This window comes from Dermacentor andersoni, chromosome 5 (assembly GCF_023375885.2).
Source record: "Dermacentor andersoni chromosome 5, qqDerAnde1_hic_scaffold, whole genome shotgun sequence".
In the NCBI taxonomy this organism is placed as follows: domain Eukaryota; kingdom Metazoa; phylum Arthropoda; class Arachnida; order Ixodida; family Ixodidae; genus Dermacentor; species Dermacentor andersoni.
Window position 1 is genome coordinate 61,071,552 of NC_092818.1, and position 21,802 is coordinate 61,093,353.

A 21,802-nucleotide genomic window follows, 5' to 3' on the forward strand; every position below is an offset into this window, starting at 1 on the left:
TGCTGGACGCCGTTGTAAAGAGTCCAGACTGTTATTATTGTAGCTGTTGTTGCACTTATATTATGTACCTGTTATTATAGTAATTCGCAGTACATATGCCACTGATGCAAGACGTACCCCCGTTGGCAACAGGGACAACAGGCAACGCCACCGGCATCAGAACCTTGCGGAGATGATGAGAAAGGCGAGCGCTCATAACCGATAATTGTGCCTCTGTGTCTATGAGCACCGAAGCAGGCAAGCCATCCACTTCTGTGTCCAAAACACTTTGTCGGGTGGCCAGGGCCAATAGAGAATTTCTGGGTCGGTTGACTAATGAAGTATCATCTCCGGGAGCTGCACTGGTCAGTTATCTGAAGAGGGACGGCGAGGGTACGGTGATGGAGAGCGACAGGTAATCGGTGAGCGAGAACGCCGGCTTGTGATACACCCTGCAACTCCACCCAAATGTTACGTGGAGATCTACAGAAATAGGGGTTTACTTACATTATGTACATACAAGAAGACTAAAAGTGGGGCAGCAACAACATATATGGCAGACGATAGACCTCACTTCATCCTCCTCCTGTCCGCTCTACACTTCATCATGTTCTTCTATACCCACAGGACAAATGGCTCGTAACATTGTATAGGAGGCAGATCTCTGAAATATTTCAGCGCCCTCCATTTAACTGCATTTGAAAACGGATAATTTTGTCCCTGTACATGAAATATTTTTAAGCTTAAGGTAAGGTTTAGAGACTATATATATATTACTATAATAACAGGTGCATAATATATGTGCAACAACAGCTACAATAATAAGTCTGGACTCATTACAATGGCGTCCAGCAATCCAACGACAAAGGTCCGTTCTATCCAAAATTGGTGCTGTGGCATGTTGTGGAATGGTGTAACTTCACATGCCAGGTGTGCCAGGTGTTTCATTGTGCATGTTATCACAGAAATTTTGCAATATTGGAAGTAAATAAAATATTCACAGATAAGCAAAGGTGTACTACCATATTTTTGGCAAGTGGCTAAAAAAAGTTGCGAGCCATGCAGTACTGCACGCACTTCTGCTTGCGCAGTACCAGGCCTACACAATCTTTTCGGTCGATACCACACTGCTGTATAAGATAAACAAAATTCTAGCCAGTGCATATTGCAGGATTCGGGAGTCGTGGCCTCGGAGTATGGTGTCACAATGAAGGTCACTCTTTAGGCTATGCCGCTGATCCATCTCGTATCGAGAAACTGGCCTATGATACCTGGACATCACACTTAGGCTAAGCAGGCCCACGCCATCTTCGTCCGAGCTTTCTTGATGAGGGGGGTTTCCTTCATGAAAAGTATGAGGTCGAGAGGTTGAAGAAATGGAACGGGGCAGAGGGGGGGTGGGTGGGGGGTGGATATTTACATAGGAGACGCAAACTTATTTGCAGAACAAGGGATCATTGTACTGGCTGGAGCACGGAGTGCAGTACATCGTTCTCGTAGCATGAGCTACATGTAAGAGAAGACTACATCTTTCTGGGAGGGCACACACCAGAGCACACAAACATACGCTAGCTACATCAAAAATGTCTGCTTTTAACCCCTCTGTTGTCCCTAGATCCCTAGGCCAGGGAAATCCACGGTCACACTATATTCCAATCGCAGCGCTCGTAGTCGCCTTGAGGGCGGGAGAGGGCACGCTCACTCCGGCGCCTATGTTCATTGGACGCCATTAGAGAAATAACCTCATGCACACACGGCTCGCTGTCCCAGAGAAAGAAGGGAATGCTCATAGACGGGGGTGTCATGCTTGACTCGATTTGCGCGTCTTGGCTCCTGGTATGGTTCAGCAGCAACGGTAATGAAGCGGTGCATAATGTACTTTCACTGGAGTTTCTCGGTCCCAGCATCGGGGTAGGCGACCAAGTGCCATCCATCAGCACCGTAGCCATCAAATGTGTTTCGCCTTGGTGTCGCCACTGGTCTGCCCAAAGCGACATATTGTGAGCCTCGCGAAGCGATTCATTGCAGTAGGAGGTTTTGACAATAAAGGCTGGAAGGTCGCTTCCCCCGCTAGTCGATCGTAACAATGTACAAAATCTGGTTTCCATGGTCACCCAGTAAGTGGCTTGTTATGTGAGTCGGCATTCAATGGGGAAAACAACGATCACATTGCTCAGCTCGGGGCGGGACAGGCCAGCTGTGCTGATGCCGGTTTCAATTTCACAGCATTGCAGATGCTACTTCAGGCCTCCGAGTACATCATTAAACCCACAGTAATGTAAATAAAGACATATTACCTTTCTGACTTGAGGCTATGCTGATGATGGGATGAACAGTTTTTCAACTAGGCAAACATTCAAAAGGTTTTTTATGCCTAGCTTTCAGAAAGCAGTTTTTTATTATATCTCTCGAGCTGTGTCAAACGCCTGGCAGCACTCCAACTGGAAATCTGAAATCGATTTTGACTCCTGATTGGTCTGCATGACAAAGAGCAGGCATTCCACTAGGCACATTCTGTTGCAGCCTTCACGGAATGGTGAATGGGCTGCAGTGCTGATGTTGTGTTTGGCAGAAAGTGCGCTAGCTCAACTGCATTCAGATCTGGTGGTTTCATGTGACTAGCACGATTTCCGAAGAGAGGAGCGCATTCCTTTTTGTTTTTTTCTCTTGTAGTTTGCCGGTCGAACTGGAGCAGCCAGGCATTGAATAACTCTTTCATCATCCATGCCATTTTCTTAGCTGTCCACTCAACCAGCACATTCGTATTCTTCAAGGAGTGGAGCTACCGTATTTACTTGCATAATGATCGCACTCGCGTAATGATCGCACCCCTGAATTTTGTTGTCAAAATTTCATTTTTTTTTCTTTCCCGCGTAATGATCGCACCCCGAACTTGCCACAGCGCTATGTCGTGTGCCAAGTCTAGCTAATGATGATCGCGCTTACCATCTGTCGAATGCTATGCAAACGACTCTTCAAGACATAACAAGCGGTCTGCACGCACCAAACATTTTTAAGCAGATGCCCCATTTTATTTCTTTCATCACTTTCCGCTCTTCCATGAAAAAAAGAAAGCTACAACCAAACTTGCCTTGGTGCTATTATTTGTAGGCTTTATAATGGTTGTGGTCAACAACAACAACAAAAAAGGCGCCTTTCAATTCTTCTCGTTTGCACTCGTGGGCATGCAACAAATCGCGAGCGGCAACGATAGTAGTCACGTTTACACTGATACGTTAGAAGTGTACTCTATTCATACATCGACGCTTGTAACACAGCGAAGATATTCGGCCACCCTTAGCGGAAATGTGCCGTATTAGGATAGTAGTGAAGACAAATGCCGCAGTTTCCGCAGCATACCCGCCATGCGTTTCTATGTCACTGGCAGCTAAGCACGCCCATCTCTGTTTCTGTCCCCTCAAAGTGGACATGGCTACGTTATTGTCACAGACTTGTCGATATTAATGATATTATTCATTACTGATATGAAAGAAACTGTTTCAATGCGCATAATGTACTCACAAAGAGGAAAAAAAATCGCATTTGGCATGTTTGGCTTGTTCCGCTGGCCGCCATTATTGTTTCGGTGTCCTGCACTGTTATAGCGGCAGTTGCCTGTTGTCATCCCGCAGCAAATGCCAGATGAAAAAAATATTTTTCTTTTTGCGGGAAGTTTAATCCACATAATGATCGCACCCGTGAATTTGGGGCAATTTTTTTAACAAAAAAGTGTGATCATTATGCGAGTAGATACAGTACTTCAATTTTCCAACATGCAGCAATTTCATTTTCTCTGATCCATTCATGTTACAGCAAAACAAAACACTTATACTCGTTTTGTAGTGCTTTCCACCATCGCACTGCTAATCGGAACAGTGTATGTTCTGTTTGGCTTTGCCTTATAAAACAGACCACTTTCACCTGCAATAAAAATGTCTTTTTCAGCGTACCTGGCAAGACTGAAATAATCAGAAGAATAAGAATGGGCTGGGGTGCATTTGGCAGGCATTCTCAGATCATGAACAGCAGGTTACCGTTATCCCTCAAGAGAAAAGTGTATAACAGCTGTGTCTTACCAGTACTCACGTATGGAGCAGAAAGCTGGAGGCTTACGAAAACGGTTATACTTAAATTGCGGACGACGCAACGAGCTATGGAAAGAAGAATGGCAGGCGTAATGTTAAGGGATAAGAAGAGAGCAGATTGGTTGAGGGAACAAACGCGAGTTAATGACATCTTGGGCTGAAATCAAGAAAAAGAAATAGGCATGGGCAGGGCATGTAATGAGGAGGGAAGCTAATCGATAGTCATTAAAGGGACACTAAAGTGAAAAATAATTTCTTCTGCATCAGTAAATTACCTTTCTACAACACCAAAAACACCACTCTCACAACGATAAGACATTTGGTAAGCCAGAAAAAGCGCAATAACGAAATATGAGTGGCGACGCCTACTTAAGTTCCCGTACCTGGTGGCTGTAACATCTTGGATTTTGATGGCATCTTCTAGGGCCTACTAATTATATGTAGCAGTACAGATTGACTACATTGTGTTCTAAAGGAACCAAATATTAAACATGGCAAGTTTCGGGAACCTTTACTCGGCCAACGCAGCCCAAATGAGAAAACATACTTTGGAATCCCTGACGTCACGCTGAAGTACCGACGCTGGGGTTTCGGCGCGAAATTCAAATACTGATACTTGGACCTTCATTTTCTCATCTAATAATTAAAGTATTTTTTTTAAATGACTGCCTGCAGGGTTCTCAAACAATCCTCCATTAGTCTAAACAGATTTGTTGTTTCACTTTAGTGTCCCTTTAAGGGTTACGGACTGGATTCCAAGAGAAGGGAAGCGTAGCAGGGGGCGGCAGAAAGTTAGGTGGACGAATGAGATTAAGAAGTTTGCAGGGACAACATGGCCACAATTAGCACACGACCCGGGTAGTTGGAGAAGAATGGGAGAGGCCTTTGCCCTGCAGTGGGCGCAGCCAGGCTGATGATGATGATGATGGCAAGAAGTGCTGGCAACAGCTTTGTCTTCAATTCGGAGAGACTACCTTCACCACAGACCTGCATAAGTACCACGCAGTGCTTTGCCTTAAACCAGCTCGGCCACCCATTGCTGAAATGGATCAGGCTAAAAACTTTAAAAAATAACTGAAAAGAAAATTGAAAAAACACATACTGCATGGGTAACTGTGCATCTGTCCTTGTTGCTGCTCACTGCATTGAGAGCACCACCAACGCCTATTGCTTTAGATAGAAACTGGCCACCGTTGCCAGCTGAAATGACCTTTCTTTTTTTTTTTCAGACTTAGTGGTGCTCAAGCAAACATAGACTCTGTTGTCTTTTATAACGGCACACTGGCACAGCAAAGTGCATTGTATATGCCTCATCCAGACAAATATAACTGAAAATTTTTGTCTGTTGTAGACTATAATCGTTTATAGCTAGGTCCATTCAAAGCAGAATCTGTTGCATGCACAATATAGGCAGTCCAAACTTAGTGAGAAGTACTGTCTGTTACATCTGGAAGTGTTCTGTATGCAGATCCGTTGTAATGAACGTCGACTGCATAATACATCGTAATTTTTGTAGCTGTTATTCTTTGTTGACCCTTATATCATTCAGAGTACAAGAAACAAAAGCTAATCTTTAGACATCAGTGCACCTTTGACAATTATGTCACACCCAGGCGTATTTTGCATGTGATGTTGCTGCCTTTCCAGACTGGTGCAGGTGCCCGCACCCACAAGCCGGTGATGTACAACTCTGAACGAAACCTCGTCACGGCCGACCGAAACAACGAGCGAAAGTTCATGTTCATCTCTCAAACGAACAATGTGGACTACCGAGAGAAAGCAAACCATGCCAACAACAACAACAACAACAACAACCATGAAAAGAACAACCACGACTCTCCACAACACAACAATGCAGTCAAGTAAGTTGCGAATTGATAATGCTGTATAGAGCATAGTGAGAGAAAAAAATGTCACAATTGGGTTTCCTGACTTATAAATCGGGATCGTTGGACAAGAGTCGCCACAGAGTCATAAATTAAATTGCGGGGTTTAACGTGCAGAAGCCGCACTAACAGCTGGTTATGAGAGGGGCCAAATGGAGGCCTCGGGATTAATCTTGACTACCTCCATTTTTTTTAAGCGCCAGATATAACAGGTCTTTGCTCCAACTTTTCTCAAATTGATTAGGTTTTCAGACGTAGGGTAACAAGGAATTCCCCGCGCCTTATTTTGTGCCTTGTGAGCTTGTTTATGCTCCTGCGTCAGATCTTGAGGGTGCACGAGATGAAGCCGATGGGAAACCACCGAAGTTTGTCAGCATCCAGTGGAATATTAGATAATGTTAACTTTCCTCTCTCACCAGTGCACACAGATGGCAACTCAGCAGAAATGCTAGTGTTCTTATAGTTTAAAGTGCACCCAAAGCACTGAATGTGGCCTCCATGGCCGGGAATCAAACCCGCGACCCTGTGTGCAGCATTATGTAACGCCACAACCACTGTTCCACCGTGGCAGGTCCGATAATGTCTTGTCCTGGAGTCTTAAAATGGGCACTAGAGAGGAATTTAAGTTAAGCAGTATTAGTAAATTACGCTTCTGAAACAGCACAGCCACCCTTACCATGGGAACTTGATAAGCCATAAAAGTAGGAGTGTGTGAATATCAAATATGTACCATTCGATTTCTCAAATATTCTATATTCATCGTTGAGACCCACGCAGTGTTGCATTTGCCATGGAGCCCTTTGTGCACGATGCCAGCCAAGCAAGCGTTTCAGTTCGTTTTCTCCGCGAAAGAACCACAGAGCACGAAGGAGGAGGCATCACATGAACTTGCCATGACCGCGCAGATTGCAGAATCTTTGACAGGCAGCAGATCATGCCACACCTTGACAATGAAACTGAGCGGACAGTACCTGCTTTTTACTGTCGTCACTGGCAATGCAAGTCGCATGATGCGCGGTTCTTTCCCCTCACGCAAAGGTAGGCCTTAGGATATCCCAACTGCTATAAAGTTGGGATAGCCCTTCTGCATTTTGCAGAAAAACTGGAAGGCAGAATTTTCCATGCAATAAATTAAAGATTGCAGCAAAGTACAGGTCCACTATTAAACTGAGAACCTCAGTGGTATTCAGTACAACAGAGTCACTAACGCATCAGTTTCAGTGGAAGAAAAGCACTTGATTCTATTCAACAGATTCTACTGATAAATTATTTTCCAGACCTTCACCAGAACTGAGCTGTAATCGGCGCTGACATACTAATTTGTTTTTCCCCTTAATGAGAGTAGACCGTACTGTATGTCTTGATTTCCAAGTACCTATGTTGCTGATAGCTTGCTAGATTCTTGTTATGCAATGCTAGGAGACTTCCGAGCATGTGAAGCACCATATTTTCTTGCCCAAAATTTGCAAGCATTAAATTTTGTGAATTCTGATATTTGATTTCACATCCGGCTTTCTTTTTTCTTGATTCAATTCGAACTCTACTTATTCAGTATTCGCACACCCCTACATAAAAGACACAGGCACGAACGACAGGTTGTACTGCCACCACAAACTTTCCAATCAAGCTTGCTGCGACGTCCTGGACTTTTGATGGTAACCTGCTCTAGTCCACAGAATTCTTTATTGGTAAGGAACTGTCACAGTACAATCTAAAAGAACTGAAGACTCAACACGGCAAGTTTTGATAGCTTCAGCTGCACTGGGTTCTTCTTCAGTTAGTACTTATCCCCTTCAGGCGCCAATTAAATCTGTTCAGAGGAAAAAATATTTTTTTTTTTCATTATCCATGATTAGTAGGCCAGAGAAAATTCAAGTGTAAAAAATGATGCAAAAATTTTCGTATTTGAGTATATTTTATTCACATCCACATGTGTGGATAATGGTGCCTCAAAGCAGTTACATGAGTGTAAACATCACCGTAAAAAAAAACGCATATAATACAAGGTTTTTTTCCTATTATTAGCGTCCCAAATTTTCGCCTCGTACTATATGCTGATCCGAATGAAAATTTCGGTCAGAAATCTGGGCTAGAAGTTTTGGTTTTGTTATTGCTGCGTGGTTATGGCTTGAGTTCATTATTTGCTGAGTGGCTATGGCTTGGCTTCTTTATTTCTGCGTGGTTACGGCTTGGTTTCGTTATTGCTGCGTGACTACAGCATCATTTCGTTATTGTTCAGTGCACACCTGGGCAGCACAAGTGCAAACCACGCTTCGCGAAGTGCATCTTTTTTATTCCGCATTGAAGGACCAAGATGTCCAGATCACGCAAATAGTATTCTGCTGCTTTCAAGAGAAAGGTTATTTTAGCCGCACAGGACATCAGCAACAGTGCGGCTGGGAGGCAGTGTCAACGAGGAAAGCATTCACAGATGGCGTTGACACAAGGAAACCCTTTTCGCGTGCAGTGGAATGCGAAGAAGCTTTCGCGGCCCGAAGAGTGGGACATTCCCAGAAATCGAACTCGCCCTGACAGAGTTCGCACGCCAACAGCGAGCCGCGCATCTAGCTGCGAGTGTGGAGCTTATGCAGGCAAAAGCTAAGGAGCGTGCAAGAGAAAAAGGGCTACCGAGCTCCGCCTTCAAAGCGAGCAAGCACTGGATTTATGGCTACAGGTGCCGTGCTGGATTTTCCTTATGCTGCCGATCTTCAATTTCGCAAAAGCTGCCCCAATCGTTCGAAGAGCTGCTTGTGGCTTTCCAGCACCACGTTCTTTCGCTGCGCAAGTCCAAGAACTTCCAGCTAGGCCAAATCAGCAATGCTGACCAAATGCTGGTTTATGTGGACCTACCACTGCCCCTCACCATGCCCGAAAAAGGCTCTAAATAAGTTTATGTCCGGTCCACTGGCAACAATAAAACACGAGTTACTGTCATGTTGTCGTGCACGGCAGACGGACACAAGCTCCTTCCTGCCCAATGTCATCTTCAAGTGCAAGACAGTGCCTAGAGGTGAGGAGCTGCCAAAAAATGTGGTTGTGAGATGCTATGAGAAAGGCTGGATAAACGAGAATCTTGTGCTCGACTGGATAAAGTCCGTTTGGTGTAGGTGGCCTGGTGCACTGTTGTTGTCCTCTGCTGGATGCATTTCGTTGCCATTTGGCCAACTCAGTGAAGAGGCTGTTGCGTGAATCCGGCACTGAACTTATTGTTATCCCTGGTGGGATGATGTCTCAGCTGCAACCTTTAGATGTTTGCATGAACAAGCCGTTCAAGGACACAGTCAGGCGGTGTTATGCAGATTGGATGCGCTCAGGTGAGCCTGCAGTGACGCCGACCTGGCGGCTGAAGCGGGCTTCGCCATCCACGCTATGCAAGTGGATTGTGGACGCATGGGCCAGTATACCAGAGGACCTTGTGCATCGTGCATTCAAGAAGTGCAGCATCTCGAACGCGCTCGATGGCACAGAGGATGAGTACCTCTGGGAAGATATGTCCAACAAGGAACTCTCCGAAGAGAGTGCAGCTGAGGAAGACAGTGACTGAAGTGCGGAGTGCAATTTAAATAAATGTTTTCCTCAAGTTTTCGTAACTCGTATTATACGTGGATAAAACTTTCATTTTTTTCTATTTCGTGTCCCAAAAGTTTCACCTCGTACTACACGCGGGTTCGTATTGCACGTGAGTTTTTACGGTAAGTACCTTCTTTTTAATTTTCTAACTACTCGTTAGGCATGAATAAATGTTTCCATGTGAGAATACAAATGGTTAACAAGCAGAGAATGGTTAACAGCAGAGAGTTAACAAGCAAATGGTTAACAAGCAGAGAGAAAATTCGGCATTTGGGGCATCGAACATGGGTTTTGGATGCGCAGCCCTCGCGTCTGCATTGCTGTGTGTTTGGTGTATGCATAACTTGACGCCAATGGTTGCTGCCATCGTAGCGCGTTGTGTTCGTTGACAGTGGCTCGGCATTGTGAGGCGTCTTAGCGACCACCGCTGGGCTTTCGTTGCTTGGTCGGCCCCGCTTCTTTGGAACTGTTTTGTTGCTTGCGGCTAAGCTATTGGCAACGTCATTCTGAAATGCGAGCAAATCTAACATGCTCTTTTTCGGCAGTTGCTCGTTGTTTGCATCTCTAATGTACTCCAACTAGCTGTTGCAGAGTGCAAACGAAACAAAATGCGATATCGCCCGCACCGGCCATTTCCTAGTTCTGTTCCGCAGTGGGTAAAGGGACATCAAAAAATCTATCTTGTCGACACCCCCCATTTACTTGTTGTACTGAACAATGACCGAGCTAAGGGCATTCTATGTCAATGTGCAATTTTGATGCTTCACTACACCTTCACACTGTGCCTGCTTAGTCTATGCGCACATAGGTGACGCCGTTGTCATGCCAATGCCAATGGGGACAAGAAAAATGTCCCCATTTTTGGAAATCTTCTGGTCAGAGCTTCCCCTTCCTTCCTTCTTTCTTTAGTTCCTTCTCAGTTTTCATTGCGCAGCCTTGCAGCCAATTTGCCCTTATTGTTCCACTTGCCAAAATTCCCATCTCCTTCAGCTCAAGATAGAGCTTCACGGAAGTGAAGTAATTGTCCATGAAGAGTTCTAGATGCCTTTCTTTAGGCAAGTTCTCAACCAGCCGCATCACAATAGCGCCACCAAGTCCAAGATGCGAATGTTCAGTGCTGACACCTGTGCCCTTCCCCTGATAAAATTCAACATTGTGGGCTAGGCCGTCAGAGCTACATTGCACAAACACTTTCACGCTTTCTGGATTCAGTTTCCCTTTAACAAATTGTTTTGCAGGAATCCATCCAGCGAATGCAAGCATTTGCTCATCAATGCCGCAGTGCTCCATAGGCTCCAACTCCAGACATCGCTGCCTGAATGTTCCGAGAAGGGGTCATACCTTCCAGAACTTGTCATGGTCGTGGACGTCCTTTGGTGCATTCGAGTCAGTAGTGTGGAGCGCGGCACTGAGTTTGAAAAAGCGCTTTGCGCTCATAGAGTCAGCTTTGTAGGGATGCGTGTTGCTTTTCCCCAGTATATCTGGCCTCATGGGAATTTCACTCCCATAACCATCAAAATTCCTAGAAACACCTTGATTTCTTCAGCTGATGTTCCCAACTCCACTCCATTGCTTGGGAGACAATAACATATTTGTAAATCTCGCAAAATCTTCAATAAGAGTCGGTGTGATATACCAAGAAAAGTACACCATCGGCTCTTGTGGCACTGACCTTCCTGCTTGAGGGTTACAGTCGCAGTTTGTGTTGGTTGGAGCAAACGTCCCCTTCACCCACTTTACTGAGAACTTGGTGCTTGAGGTCTTGTATTCGGGATCTTTGCTGGCAGCCAACGAAGTGCTGCTACCATTGCCGAAGGTGTGGAACAGCCCGATGTTCTAAGCATTAGGCCACGATGGCATGCATAGTTGTCTCGTGCCAACGTGAGCTAGCTCTTCAGCCAGCATGTATGCACATGCCAGTTTCCGTTCGGTTACCGACTGAGGAATAGAATGTGCGAGTGATGGTCAATCTTACCACTGTCTTCCACATGCATCGTGTTGCATTCAATAACTTGCTTATGAAAGTGAGAGAATGCCTGTTTTTGTTGTTGTTCTATCATTCTTCGTGGCAGCTAGCGCTTTCAGACACTGGCTTAGACTGCACTGCCTTAGGGACCAGCCCAAGTTATAAGGATACGTGTTGTAAGGCTCTTCTTGCCAGAGTACAAAAATTCAGTCGTCATCCCTTTGCTGTGGACATGATCTTGCTGCTGTCATGACGCACATGCTTGCCTCACATGCACAAATTGCTTGACATATGCAAAGATGTTCGTCTATCCAGCAATGCCTTGCATGACCCCCAAATCATGCTGGATTGCTAGTGGCTTGCAAAATGCTTCGCATAGCATTGCTTCCCACAGTGAGTGGGACCTGTGTAAATTTTTTTCTCATTATAGCAGTTCTTCTTAAACCAGTCACTCCAGCAATTTGCGTGTTGTATATTACTAGCAGCATGACTGGGATTTGTAGCAATGATACTTTAGGAATGATACCATGTGCTGGTACCGGCCACTGTACCAGCACGTGTTGCGAGGCAGACTTGGCAATCGGTAGCAATTGCTGCTGAGGTGTCAGGGTCGTAGCTTGGTTGCGACGTTGGTCTGCTTTGAGTGAGCTTAGCTCATTGGCCAGCTGTAGTGCACTAGCATCAAGAATGCAGAGCGATGGGTCACTGTGCCGCGATGAGCCGAATAGAGAAGACGCACGTGGTCTCTCGGTGGCAGAGATTGTGGGCGCACCGATGTCCATGATCTTGTCGGCCACTTGTGCAAACGAGTCGAGTGATTTGAAGGAGGACACACTCAATATCAAGCGCACCTGCTGCAGCAGTCATTGCAGGAAGAGCTCGTCAAGTATCGATGTGTCCAATGAAACGGTGCAGTCTCCGATTTGATGCATCACGCGACGCAGGAGATCGACGAGTTTGCAGTGACCGAGTTCCTCCACGGTGAGCAGCTGCTGCAACCGACGCTGTTTCGACTAGACTGTGCCACGTACGAGTTCCATCTAAGATGGTAGTACGGGTTTTCAGCAGGCGGAGAGTGCAGAATATCCCTGACGATGGAAATAACAGCATATGGCAGTGCTCCGATGACGTGATCCTATTTTGATGTTTGTGATGTCAGCTGAAAAGCAGCTCGACACTGGGAAACCATAGTTCCCTGTCCGACTACCTGAACTCTGGTAGCTTAAGAGCAGCAACAACAGGGTTGGGTACTGCGAGGTTCAGCGTCGCGGCATTATTGGAGTTGGTCCTGCTGGAGTGGGTAGGACTCGAGGCTTGGTCAAGTTGCCACTGTCAAGAAAGTCCGTTAATGTATGATGCGAGCATAGCGAAGAACGAGGACGTGGGACATTGCCGTCCAGCGTCTGGGTGTCACTACTCGCGGGTTGCTTGCTTTGGAACGGTGTGTGTCAAGAAGCATCGGAAGTCACCACTTGTGCGAAGGCATAACATTATCTAGTTTCCAAATATTTATTTTACTTGCCGCTCGAATGTGGGCAACCATGATACCCAGTGCATTGATGTCAAAATGCCTCTGGATGTTCTCTTCACATGCCACCTGGCTCGAGTGCAGGGTTCATGCAGATACACAACTTCCTATTCCTCAGTCTGCCAGTGTCGGGTTACCACGATGCCTTTATTTAGTCGAGTTGGTTTGTCTTCCTTACAGCATTCTAAGAGCACTAGAAAAGCAATAAAGCTGACAGCACAGGCATTAAACCTTTAATCAGCATTTATTGTGGACTGGCTATATTTATACACTGTGCCCATCAAGCACACAAAACATTGAAAAATTTAGGCGCATGTTTCTACTAATACCTCATAAGATATGCAACATTTTGTGTGCTTCACATATAGCCACGAGTTCTCACTTAGTTTCAACATTCGTGGATAGACCTTAGCACATAGATTATGTAAAATTAAACTGCGCCCATGATAATTATTTCTTTATCTGAAAATTTCTAACTGGAGTCATTTGTTTGTACAGTTGAATTCCCATAATGGATCGTATAATACTATTGTAACGCATACAGGTCAGGACAAAATAAGGCACATGAAAGACAGATATAGCGCTAGCACAGAACGATGTTTTATTTTTGGGCACCGTGTGTTACCAATACCCTCTACTTCGCACTCTGCCTGCAGTTATTAAACGAAAAGAAAGAAATAGAAGAGAACATTGGATTTAACAGCCACCACTTGCAGGAAGAAGGGAACGCTGAGACTTCAATAATTTCTGCTCATGCGCAAACATGATAATTATTAACGCGACAGCGTTAAGGAGCTCGTGTCGCAGAAAAGCCGGTGTCGGCGGTGTTGCCCATGAGCGAAAAATCGCGGACGGCAATTCATAAATAAAAACAACTTGCAAGATGGGCAGGGTGGGAATCGAACCAGGGTCTCCGGAGTGTGAGACGGAGACGCTACCACTCAGCCATGAGTTAGTTGGTTCAAAGCGGGACAAAAGTGCCTCTAGTGAATGCGGTGTTTCCTTAGAAACGTGCCGTAGAAAGTTATACTGCGGTGTATATAGGTAATTATGAGCATGTAAATTACAGAAGTCACAGTTAAACGAGTAGCGAAGTACGTTTCCACTACATTTCTTCTGCGCTTGGCGCACACGCAGAGCCATCTTGCGGCAAACACAGAAGACCCTCTCCTCGCAATGTACGGCTCTGCCCCGACAGGTGGCGCACCACTCGCCCGCTTCTCCCCTTCGTCTTGTTTGAGCGCATTGGGGCCGTGCGGGGACCAGTGCGAGGATGCTCCAATACCCTTGCATTTAATAAGTTTTCTCGCTCTCTCCCCTTCCAACTTCCAGTGTGCGTCACTCGAACCCTTGTGTTTAGGCGACGCGGCTCCTCTTTCCGCTCACCTAGATTCCTAGGTGGAGCGTCCGATGCGGGACGCCTCTGACGTGATCGCTGCACCGTAGCGCGTCTGGTGGGAAAGCGTCCCCTGCGATGTGTGCTGTGCTGCTGGCGAGGAGTCATGCATCTGCGTGGTGCTCCTGGAACAAATAAGTAGAAAAATGTTGTGCTGTGGATTTAGAAGTGTCGTATATGAAGACTATGTCTTTGTGTGACTCAAGAGCATGCCGGGCGAATGAGTGGGCGGTGCGAATGAAGTGTGATAACGCTATTCAAGAGTGGAACGCTATCGCATTCCACTCTTGAAGGCGAAGCTTAAGCGTCCTCCAACTTTTTTGACAATGCAATAGATAGTTTGCTAACTCGTGCACCAGCATCCCCGATGATCCGGTCTGCTTCCATAATCTGCACCCGTTTCTGCCTAGAATGATCATATTGTGACAGTCGGTAATGTGGGAAGAAGAGGACGATGATGGTGGCCTTGGAGACGTAGAAGAAGAGTTTAGCATTATTGCTGCTCTACGCTTGTTGGGTCAGCCATTAAAAGCCATCTGTAAATAGACGCACGCTTCTTCCTTCCCGTAACAATATTTTCAAAACGGGGACTGCAGCTACATTTTAAACAATGAAGAGAAAGAAACTGCCTGGGGTTGTTTTTTATTTATTTGTATTTTTCCCCACTTAGTGTTCATGCGTTCTGTCATTCAGACATCTGCCTATCTGAACTATGTAGATTTTTACGCTAATGCATGTGTTCGCTAATGTACCAGGCAGTGGGTATAGGTAATTCATGGCACCCGGAAACACAATATTTCGTTGGAAGTTAGCACTGTGTCTGTGTATTTCATTATTTTATTTTTTTATACAATACTGCAGGCCAAAATGGGGGCCCAAGCAGGAAGGGCAGAATACATATTTACATATACACGTACATATATACATACACCCATGAAAAAGAAATACAAAAGCAATGCAACATATGTAATGATCAGAAGAAAATGAAAGCGATGACTAAATAAGATTAATAGAAGGTACACTGAAGGAATACAACTTGACAAACATTAGAACAGTGTCACACACATATATGAGCACTTGTAACCATTATCACGAGAGGGAAAAGAAGAAAAGTACCAGAAGTTGGAACGAGCGACCATTGCAAAATACTGAAAATAATAGAATAAGGAAAATGTGGAATGTATCAAATAAAATTCATGTGTAAAAGAAAAAGAAAACAGTAACAAGGCTTGCCGACATAGCAACATAGAAACAACATAGAAACATGCATTCAATAGAATCAGTGTTTATCAATTGTGATAATGGCAGGCTGTTCCAATCTGTTACAGTGCGCGGGAAGAAGGAAAACTTAAAGAGGTTAGGTTGGGTGTTATAAGGTGTTAAGGAATTAGTGTGACGATGCCATGTTCGACGCGCTGTAAGTGATTTAACACAAGTGTGTGGGTGGAGGGACAAACAGTTGTTTTTAAGCAAGAAAATAAATTTCAATCGTTGTATTTTCCTACGTAGCTGTAGCGTTTGAATATTATGTTGATTCATTAGGCTAGTAGGAGAATCACTCAGCCTATATTTAGAAAAAATGAACCTGACAGCTTTACGTTGGACCATCCCTAAAGTGTTAATGTTAATTTTGTTATAGGGATCCCACACAATGCATGCATATTCTAGTTTCGGTCGGATGAGTGAAGTGTAAGCCAGTAATCTAGTACCAGAGGGAGCGTGCTTTAGTTTGTGCCTGAGGAGACAAAGCTTCCTGAAAGACTAATTACATATGTTAGAAATGTGGCCATTCCAGCTGAGGTCACTGGTTATTGTGATTTCAAGATATTTATATTGGCTAACTTTGGGCAGCGGTTCAGAGCCGAGATTATAGACAAACATTTTTTTTGTTGTGGACATGCAAACAGTTTTTTCTCTGTTCAATTCCATGCCCCACCGACTGCACCAGGAAAGAATGTTTTGAAGGTCAGAGTTAAGCATTAATTGGTCTTCGTGGCAAATAACCTCGTTAAACAACACACAATCGTCAGCAAATAGTCTAACTCGAACAGGATGAGAAATTTCGTTATAGATGTGGCTTATGTATATTAGAAATAGTAAAGGTCTTAGCTCGCTACCTTGAGATACTCCAGAGGTTACTGAAAGTTTGTTAGAAGAGTATCAATTGAAACAAACTGGTTGCAATTAGAGAGATAAGTTGCCACCCAGTGAATAATATAGGGTGGAAGGTCTATCGACTAATTCTTCTATAAGCTAATTGTGAGGAACAAGGTCAAACGCTTTTTTAAAGTCCAAAAATATTATGTTAATTTGACTTGACTTGTCAAGAGCACTTGCAAAGTTGTGAATAATTGTGGTTAAATGTGCTACAGTAGAGAAACCCTTCCGGAAACCATGCTGATGAGGAGACAATATGTTGTTGTCACTTAGGAATTTGGTTATTTCATTAGCTATATGTTCAATTAACTTGCAACATGATGAAGTTAATGATATCGGACGATAACTAGTTACTAGGGCTTTGTCGCCTTTTTTCAGTATGGGTATGACACGTGCAGTTAGCCAGTCTGTAGGAAGATTAGCCGAAGATAACAAGGAATGAAAGATAACAAGAAAAGGGGATAACGCTTCAGCATACCCGAGCAGAAAAGTGTTTGGTATGTCGTCTGGTCCTTGAGATGATTTAGCTTTGAGGTTCAGCAACATCGACACTACACCTGGTTCCGAAACAATATCAGAGGTAGAGTTACATGGCATGCGGTTAAGGTTTATGCCATCATCGAAATTTGAAAAACACTCAGAAAATAATTATTGAAGTGCTCCGCGATACGTTGTTTTTCGACAGTGACATGCCCCTCGTGAACAATTTGGTCAATTGACTTAGTTTTTGCGCTTAGAAAAGCCCAAAATTTTTGGGGTGCCGTTTGAATGAAATTCGGCAATGTATGGTGAAAATACGAGCGCTTAGCTTGCTGTACTTCTTGGTTTAGTTTATTTTGGATTTCATGAATTGAAACACGTGAGGCACATCATCGTCTTAAGCGCTTAACTTTTCTGTTAAGGTGCAAGATCTCTCTCATTATGAAAGTTTCTTTAGTTTTATTGGGAATAAAGTTACTTTAAGTTTATCCCAAAGCACAGTAGCATTATTACTGTGAAGGTTATCAAGGCATTGTTCAAGATAATCCAAGACACTTTCGTCTCTAGCATGAGAAAAATCTTTAACAGTGGTTGTTTTAAATTTTTTGGTGTTGAGCACTTCCAAAGAACAAGAAAAATATACCAGACTATGATCAGAAATTCCAGGTTCAACTAAAACAAAAAAGTTTTCTAATGAACGACTTACAAAAACAAGGTCAAGTATGGTTGTTGACGTACCATAGGTGCGCGTTGGCTGTTTTACAACCTCTTGTAGATTGTGAGACAGAATGATGCCATGCAAGTAGCCTAAGTGTGAATTAATCCCGGTGCAGAAAAACCAGTTCTCCCAATCAATATCCGGTAAGTTAAAGTCGCCTACAAGTAGTACTTTATCGCTTGTGAAGGAAACCACGCGTTCAAAAAGATGACGAAAGAATTCTGGGGGCGAGTCAGGTGCTCGATAAACTGCGAATAGCAAGAATGATTTATCCCAGCAAGTAAGCATTATTCTAATAGATTCCAAGTTATCAACCTGACATAACAGAGTAGCGGATATAGTTTCTTTTACCAAAACTGCTACCCCACCCTCTCTAGTACACCTGTCATGGCGATACGCTCGATAAGATGGAGGAAACAACAGCATCTTCAATATTGTCATGCAACCATGTTTCTGTTATCACAACTACATGGGGATTGCAACCCATGATAGTTGCCTCAAGGCTTTCCGATTTATTAACAACACTGCGGACGTTGATCTTTAAAATTCTCAGTTCTTTAGCACCAGGGGAAGTGTCAGCGGAGGCAAGTCAATCATTTTTCGGAGTACTTTCATAGCCGTCAATTTTTATCCTCGAGTTCTTATTGTCATCCCATAAGAATAGCTCATTGTTAACATGCATCTTATCATTAATTAAGCGAACTTTCCTGCCTTGTTCTCTTTCACTTTTAGCACTATCCCACAAGAGTTATTGTTTCCTTAGTGTGCTGCGCGAGTAATCGTTTTGAATAGATATTTGACTACCCTTTAATTTGTACGCACTTTTTAAGACAAGCTGTTTTTCGGTAAAATCCTGAAAGTACATGATGACTGGTCTCTTGTTACCTTTTTTACTAAGACGATGAATTCTGCCGACAGATTTGCAAGGAACAGCAAGCTTTGCAAAAAACACCTCGTCAAGAACTTTATTTTTAAGAATAGGTTCAGTTTCACCGGCATCCTCCAGAACGCCAAAGATTCCAAATCAGTCAACTTCACCTCCAGTGACCTTACTGTACGCTCAAGGTCACCTACACGTGAGGCTTGTTTTTCTAATTCAATGAATCTGGCCCCCATTAAGCTACAATGTTTTCCACATTCTGTTGCTGCCTGAGCACAGTCACGTCCGCTGCCAAGTTGTTCTGACCAGACAGCAACTCTTTCAGCATGGATTCGATAGAGGCCTCACTACCGTCAGTGGGGCTGAGATTTAACTCGATGTCACCACACATCAGCCGCAAGCATACGCAGTACACGTCATGGACAATAGAAGCACACCATAGGGGGCACGGCAAGACCAAAAGACCACGACAATCACTTCTAATCGTGCTATAGCAGTTACTAACCTGCACAAGGTAGCAGAATGGTTTAAGTCACGTGCTCGTCGATGGTCCGCCATGCCCCCTGCAAGTGTAGGTCTGGAGCTGTTCCCTTATAAACCGATGCATCAACGTCATGTGAAGAATAGATGGTGCCTCAAGTGACGTGTCCCAAAGCAGCAAAGGATTGGCGTCATGAAAGCAGTGACGTGGCATTGGTGTCGTAGTTGTGGTCCAAGTGCACGTGGCAAAGTTTGGTAGATAAGGATGGTCGATTGCATTTCTTGAAGACTGGTCAGGCTGCGGTAGTTATGGTATCGTTGATCCGGCCAGGCCATGAGCAAGCACCTGCACATGGTAGCAGAACGGTTTAAGCCACATGCTCGTCGATGGTCTGCAGTGTTTTTCATTTCATTAGTCACCTTCTCTCATAAGCCCAGGCTTGTACGTATCTTAAGTACTTTTCAGAGTATCTTTTGGAGATACCATAAGAGAGGAGCATTTTCAATGTAATTTAAATACATTTCACACTATCTTGTATTCATTATTTCATATACTTAGAAGGATAATCCAATGCCTTTAACAAGAGAGCACAAAGCCAACCCATCTGGCCACTACAGGCACAATTCCTTTGTTCAACACCAGCAGGCTGTAAGGCTGCGTACACACAAACTTGTTCCACAAGTTACGGGGTTAAGCTACCCCATAGTATCGCACTCCCCATTTCTCTTAACTGCCACCTAGTTTTTCCTGCTGTCCCCTTGGTAGCGCAGGTGTAAAAATCTGCTACTACAGAAGTCCTTGCCTCGTGGTGGGCATGAACTCTCTTACCCAGCGTGGTTTCTGGGCAACTCTCCACAACAAGGGAGCGCCTGTTCCCTCAAGAGGAACAAATTGTTGTTGAAATTTTGCTGACAGATCTAAACAGCGACATGGCAGCATTAGCCGAGAATAGCTCACAGGCAGTCCCGAGCAGGTTGCTGCAATTTTGCCGCCAAAGATGGAACATGCAGCAAGGACGTTTACTGACTGTGTGTTGCAAAGGGCATTCCCAGTTCTAAATTAGTCACATTGGCAGCAATATAATGCAGTGGCTGGCTGTGGCTGCAGAATGTGGGAAACAGAGAGTATCGCACTAAGAAGGAAAGAAATCAATTGGTTCTATTTCGAATTTGTGCAAGGATGGTGGTGAGCATATAGGCACAATGTGGTGGGATTTCCACCTAGCGATGTTAAAGCTGGCTGAAGCTATCGTGGGATGGTCGTTAAGCTGTAACTGCCAAATTTTCTTTGTGCAACAGCTTCCCTTTTTTAATCGCCAAACCCGGCTGTATGGGGCAGTAGTCATCTCAGACTGTAAAACTGTGAGGTGTCGTACTCCACTGTAGTTTGGGTTTCACCAACAGTTATGGGTGTCACAGGAATATGTGCCCACAGGCACAGGGTGACTAAGGTTCGAACCTCTGACTACCAGATTTTGCCGAGTTTAGTGCAAAGACGAGACAGAGTTCAGAATCGGCAAACAAACAAACTTTAATACAAGGCATGAGGCCACCTGTAGGAGATAATAATAGAGTTTCAGCTGCTCATGTGTTGCCTGCGTACCTGTGTAAATATTAGTTTTTTAATAAAAGTCACAGTTCTATTGAAGTATCCTGTGCTTCACGAACTCTTCCTGTGACATAATTTCCCTGTCCCATCAAGCACATCTGTGAAGGACCTTTTCTGCATAAGGAGTCATGTAGCTATTATTTTAAAAGAAGAAACAATCCAGCTTTTTTGCTAATGCACATTCTTTAGGGCTTGTTAGTGAACAGAAAAACAGTCATAGATTTTACACGAGTGCATTAAATTGTCCCTCTTGTTTACAATGACTGGGGGTGAACAAAACATTGTGTTAAACATGGTATGGTGGGAGCCAAGAAAATGAAATAGGTTGTTCCTGCGAAATAATGATTAATTAATGCATTCATGTCAAATGCTTCAAATCGGCAACATTTTTCCTGCAAAGGTTGACGAAGTTAACCTATGTTCTATGCAGCTGTGTTTAGCTGTTCCCTTTAGTAGTGGACCATAGTGTACAAGCATTCTCTCACTCGTGCAGTGGGAACTCTGGCCAGCACCCGCATGGGACAGTGATCGGCGGTGGTGGCACATCCCCGCTGAAGCGGCCCCAGGGTCAGCACTTCGGCTGGCGTCACGTGAGCGCACCACGGCCGCAGCAGGAGCCACACCAGCCCGTCTGCGACGTGGTCTCGAGCCACACCCTGCCGGTGGCCACATTCGTCACCATCCAGGACCACGACAGCAGCTCCAGCGAGCCAGAGTTTGACGGCGAAGTGCCCCAGTCGGAGGAGGAGGTCAGTAGACTGTGAAACGACGGCTGGTGCTCACTGGTGGCAATCAATCACGCCAGACCAATCGCACTGGAGTTCGGAACCTATATGCTCGATCGATCACTTCCACAGATTGCATTTTTATCGTGCTTGTTGATCCTGCAAGCTTACTTGTACACAATATGTAACCACTTAAGAAACATTGATGCAATACTTCCAGACTGAGAGTAACTCGCTGTTCAAAAGGTTAGGCACTGAAAACATGGGCACTGGAGGCTTAGCATTGCTTGAAAAGTTTGGTGTAAAAAGCATTGTGTCTCTGTTAGACGTGAAAAATTCTTTT

General features: G+C 44.5%; 1 protein-coding gene and 1 long non-coding RNA gene across 6 annotated transcripts in view; one reads left to right on the plus strand and one right to left on the minus strand.

Annotated features, from left to right (window-relative positions):
* LOC126530699 (coronin-2B-like) overlaps nt 1-21,802 on the plus strand; it is a 257,873-nt gene that overhangs the window by 231,613 nt on the left and 4,458 nt on the right. For all 5 annotated transcript variants that reach the window (XM_050177966.3, XM_050177965.3, XM_055070740.1 and 2 more), the window contains 2 exons: nt 5,712-5,926; nt 21,228-21,483. In XM_050177966.3, coding sequence (XP_050033923.1) covers nt 5,712-5,926; nt 21,228-21,483 — 471 coding nt within the window. The remainder of the gene's footprint in view (nt 1-5,711; nt 5,927-21,227; nt 21,484-21,802) is intronic.
* On the minus strand, nt 13,593-21,215 carry LOC129384986 (uncharacterized). The gene is made up of 2 exons (XR_008612521.2): nt 19,151-21,215; nt 13,593-14,535 (listed from the first exon to the last, which is right to left on the minus strand). It is a non-coding gene; the product is annotated as an uncharacterized lncRNA (long non-coding RNA).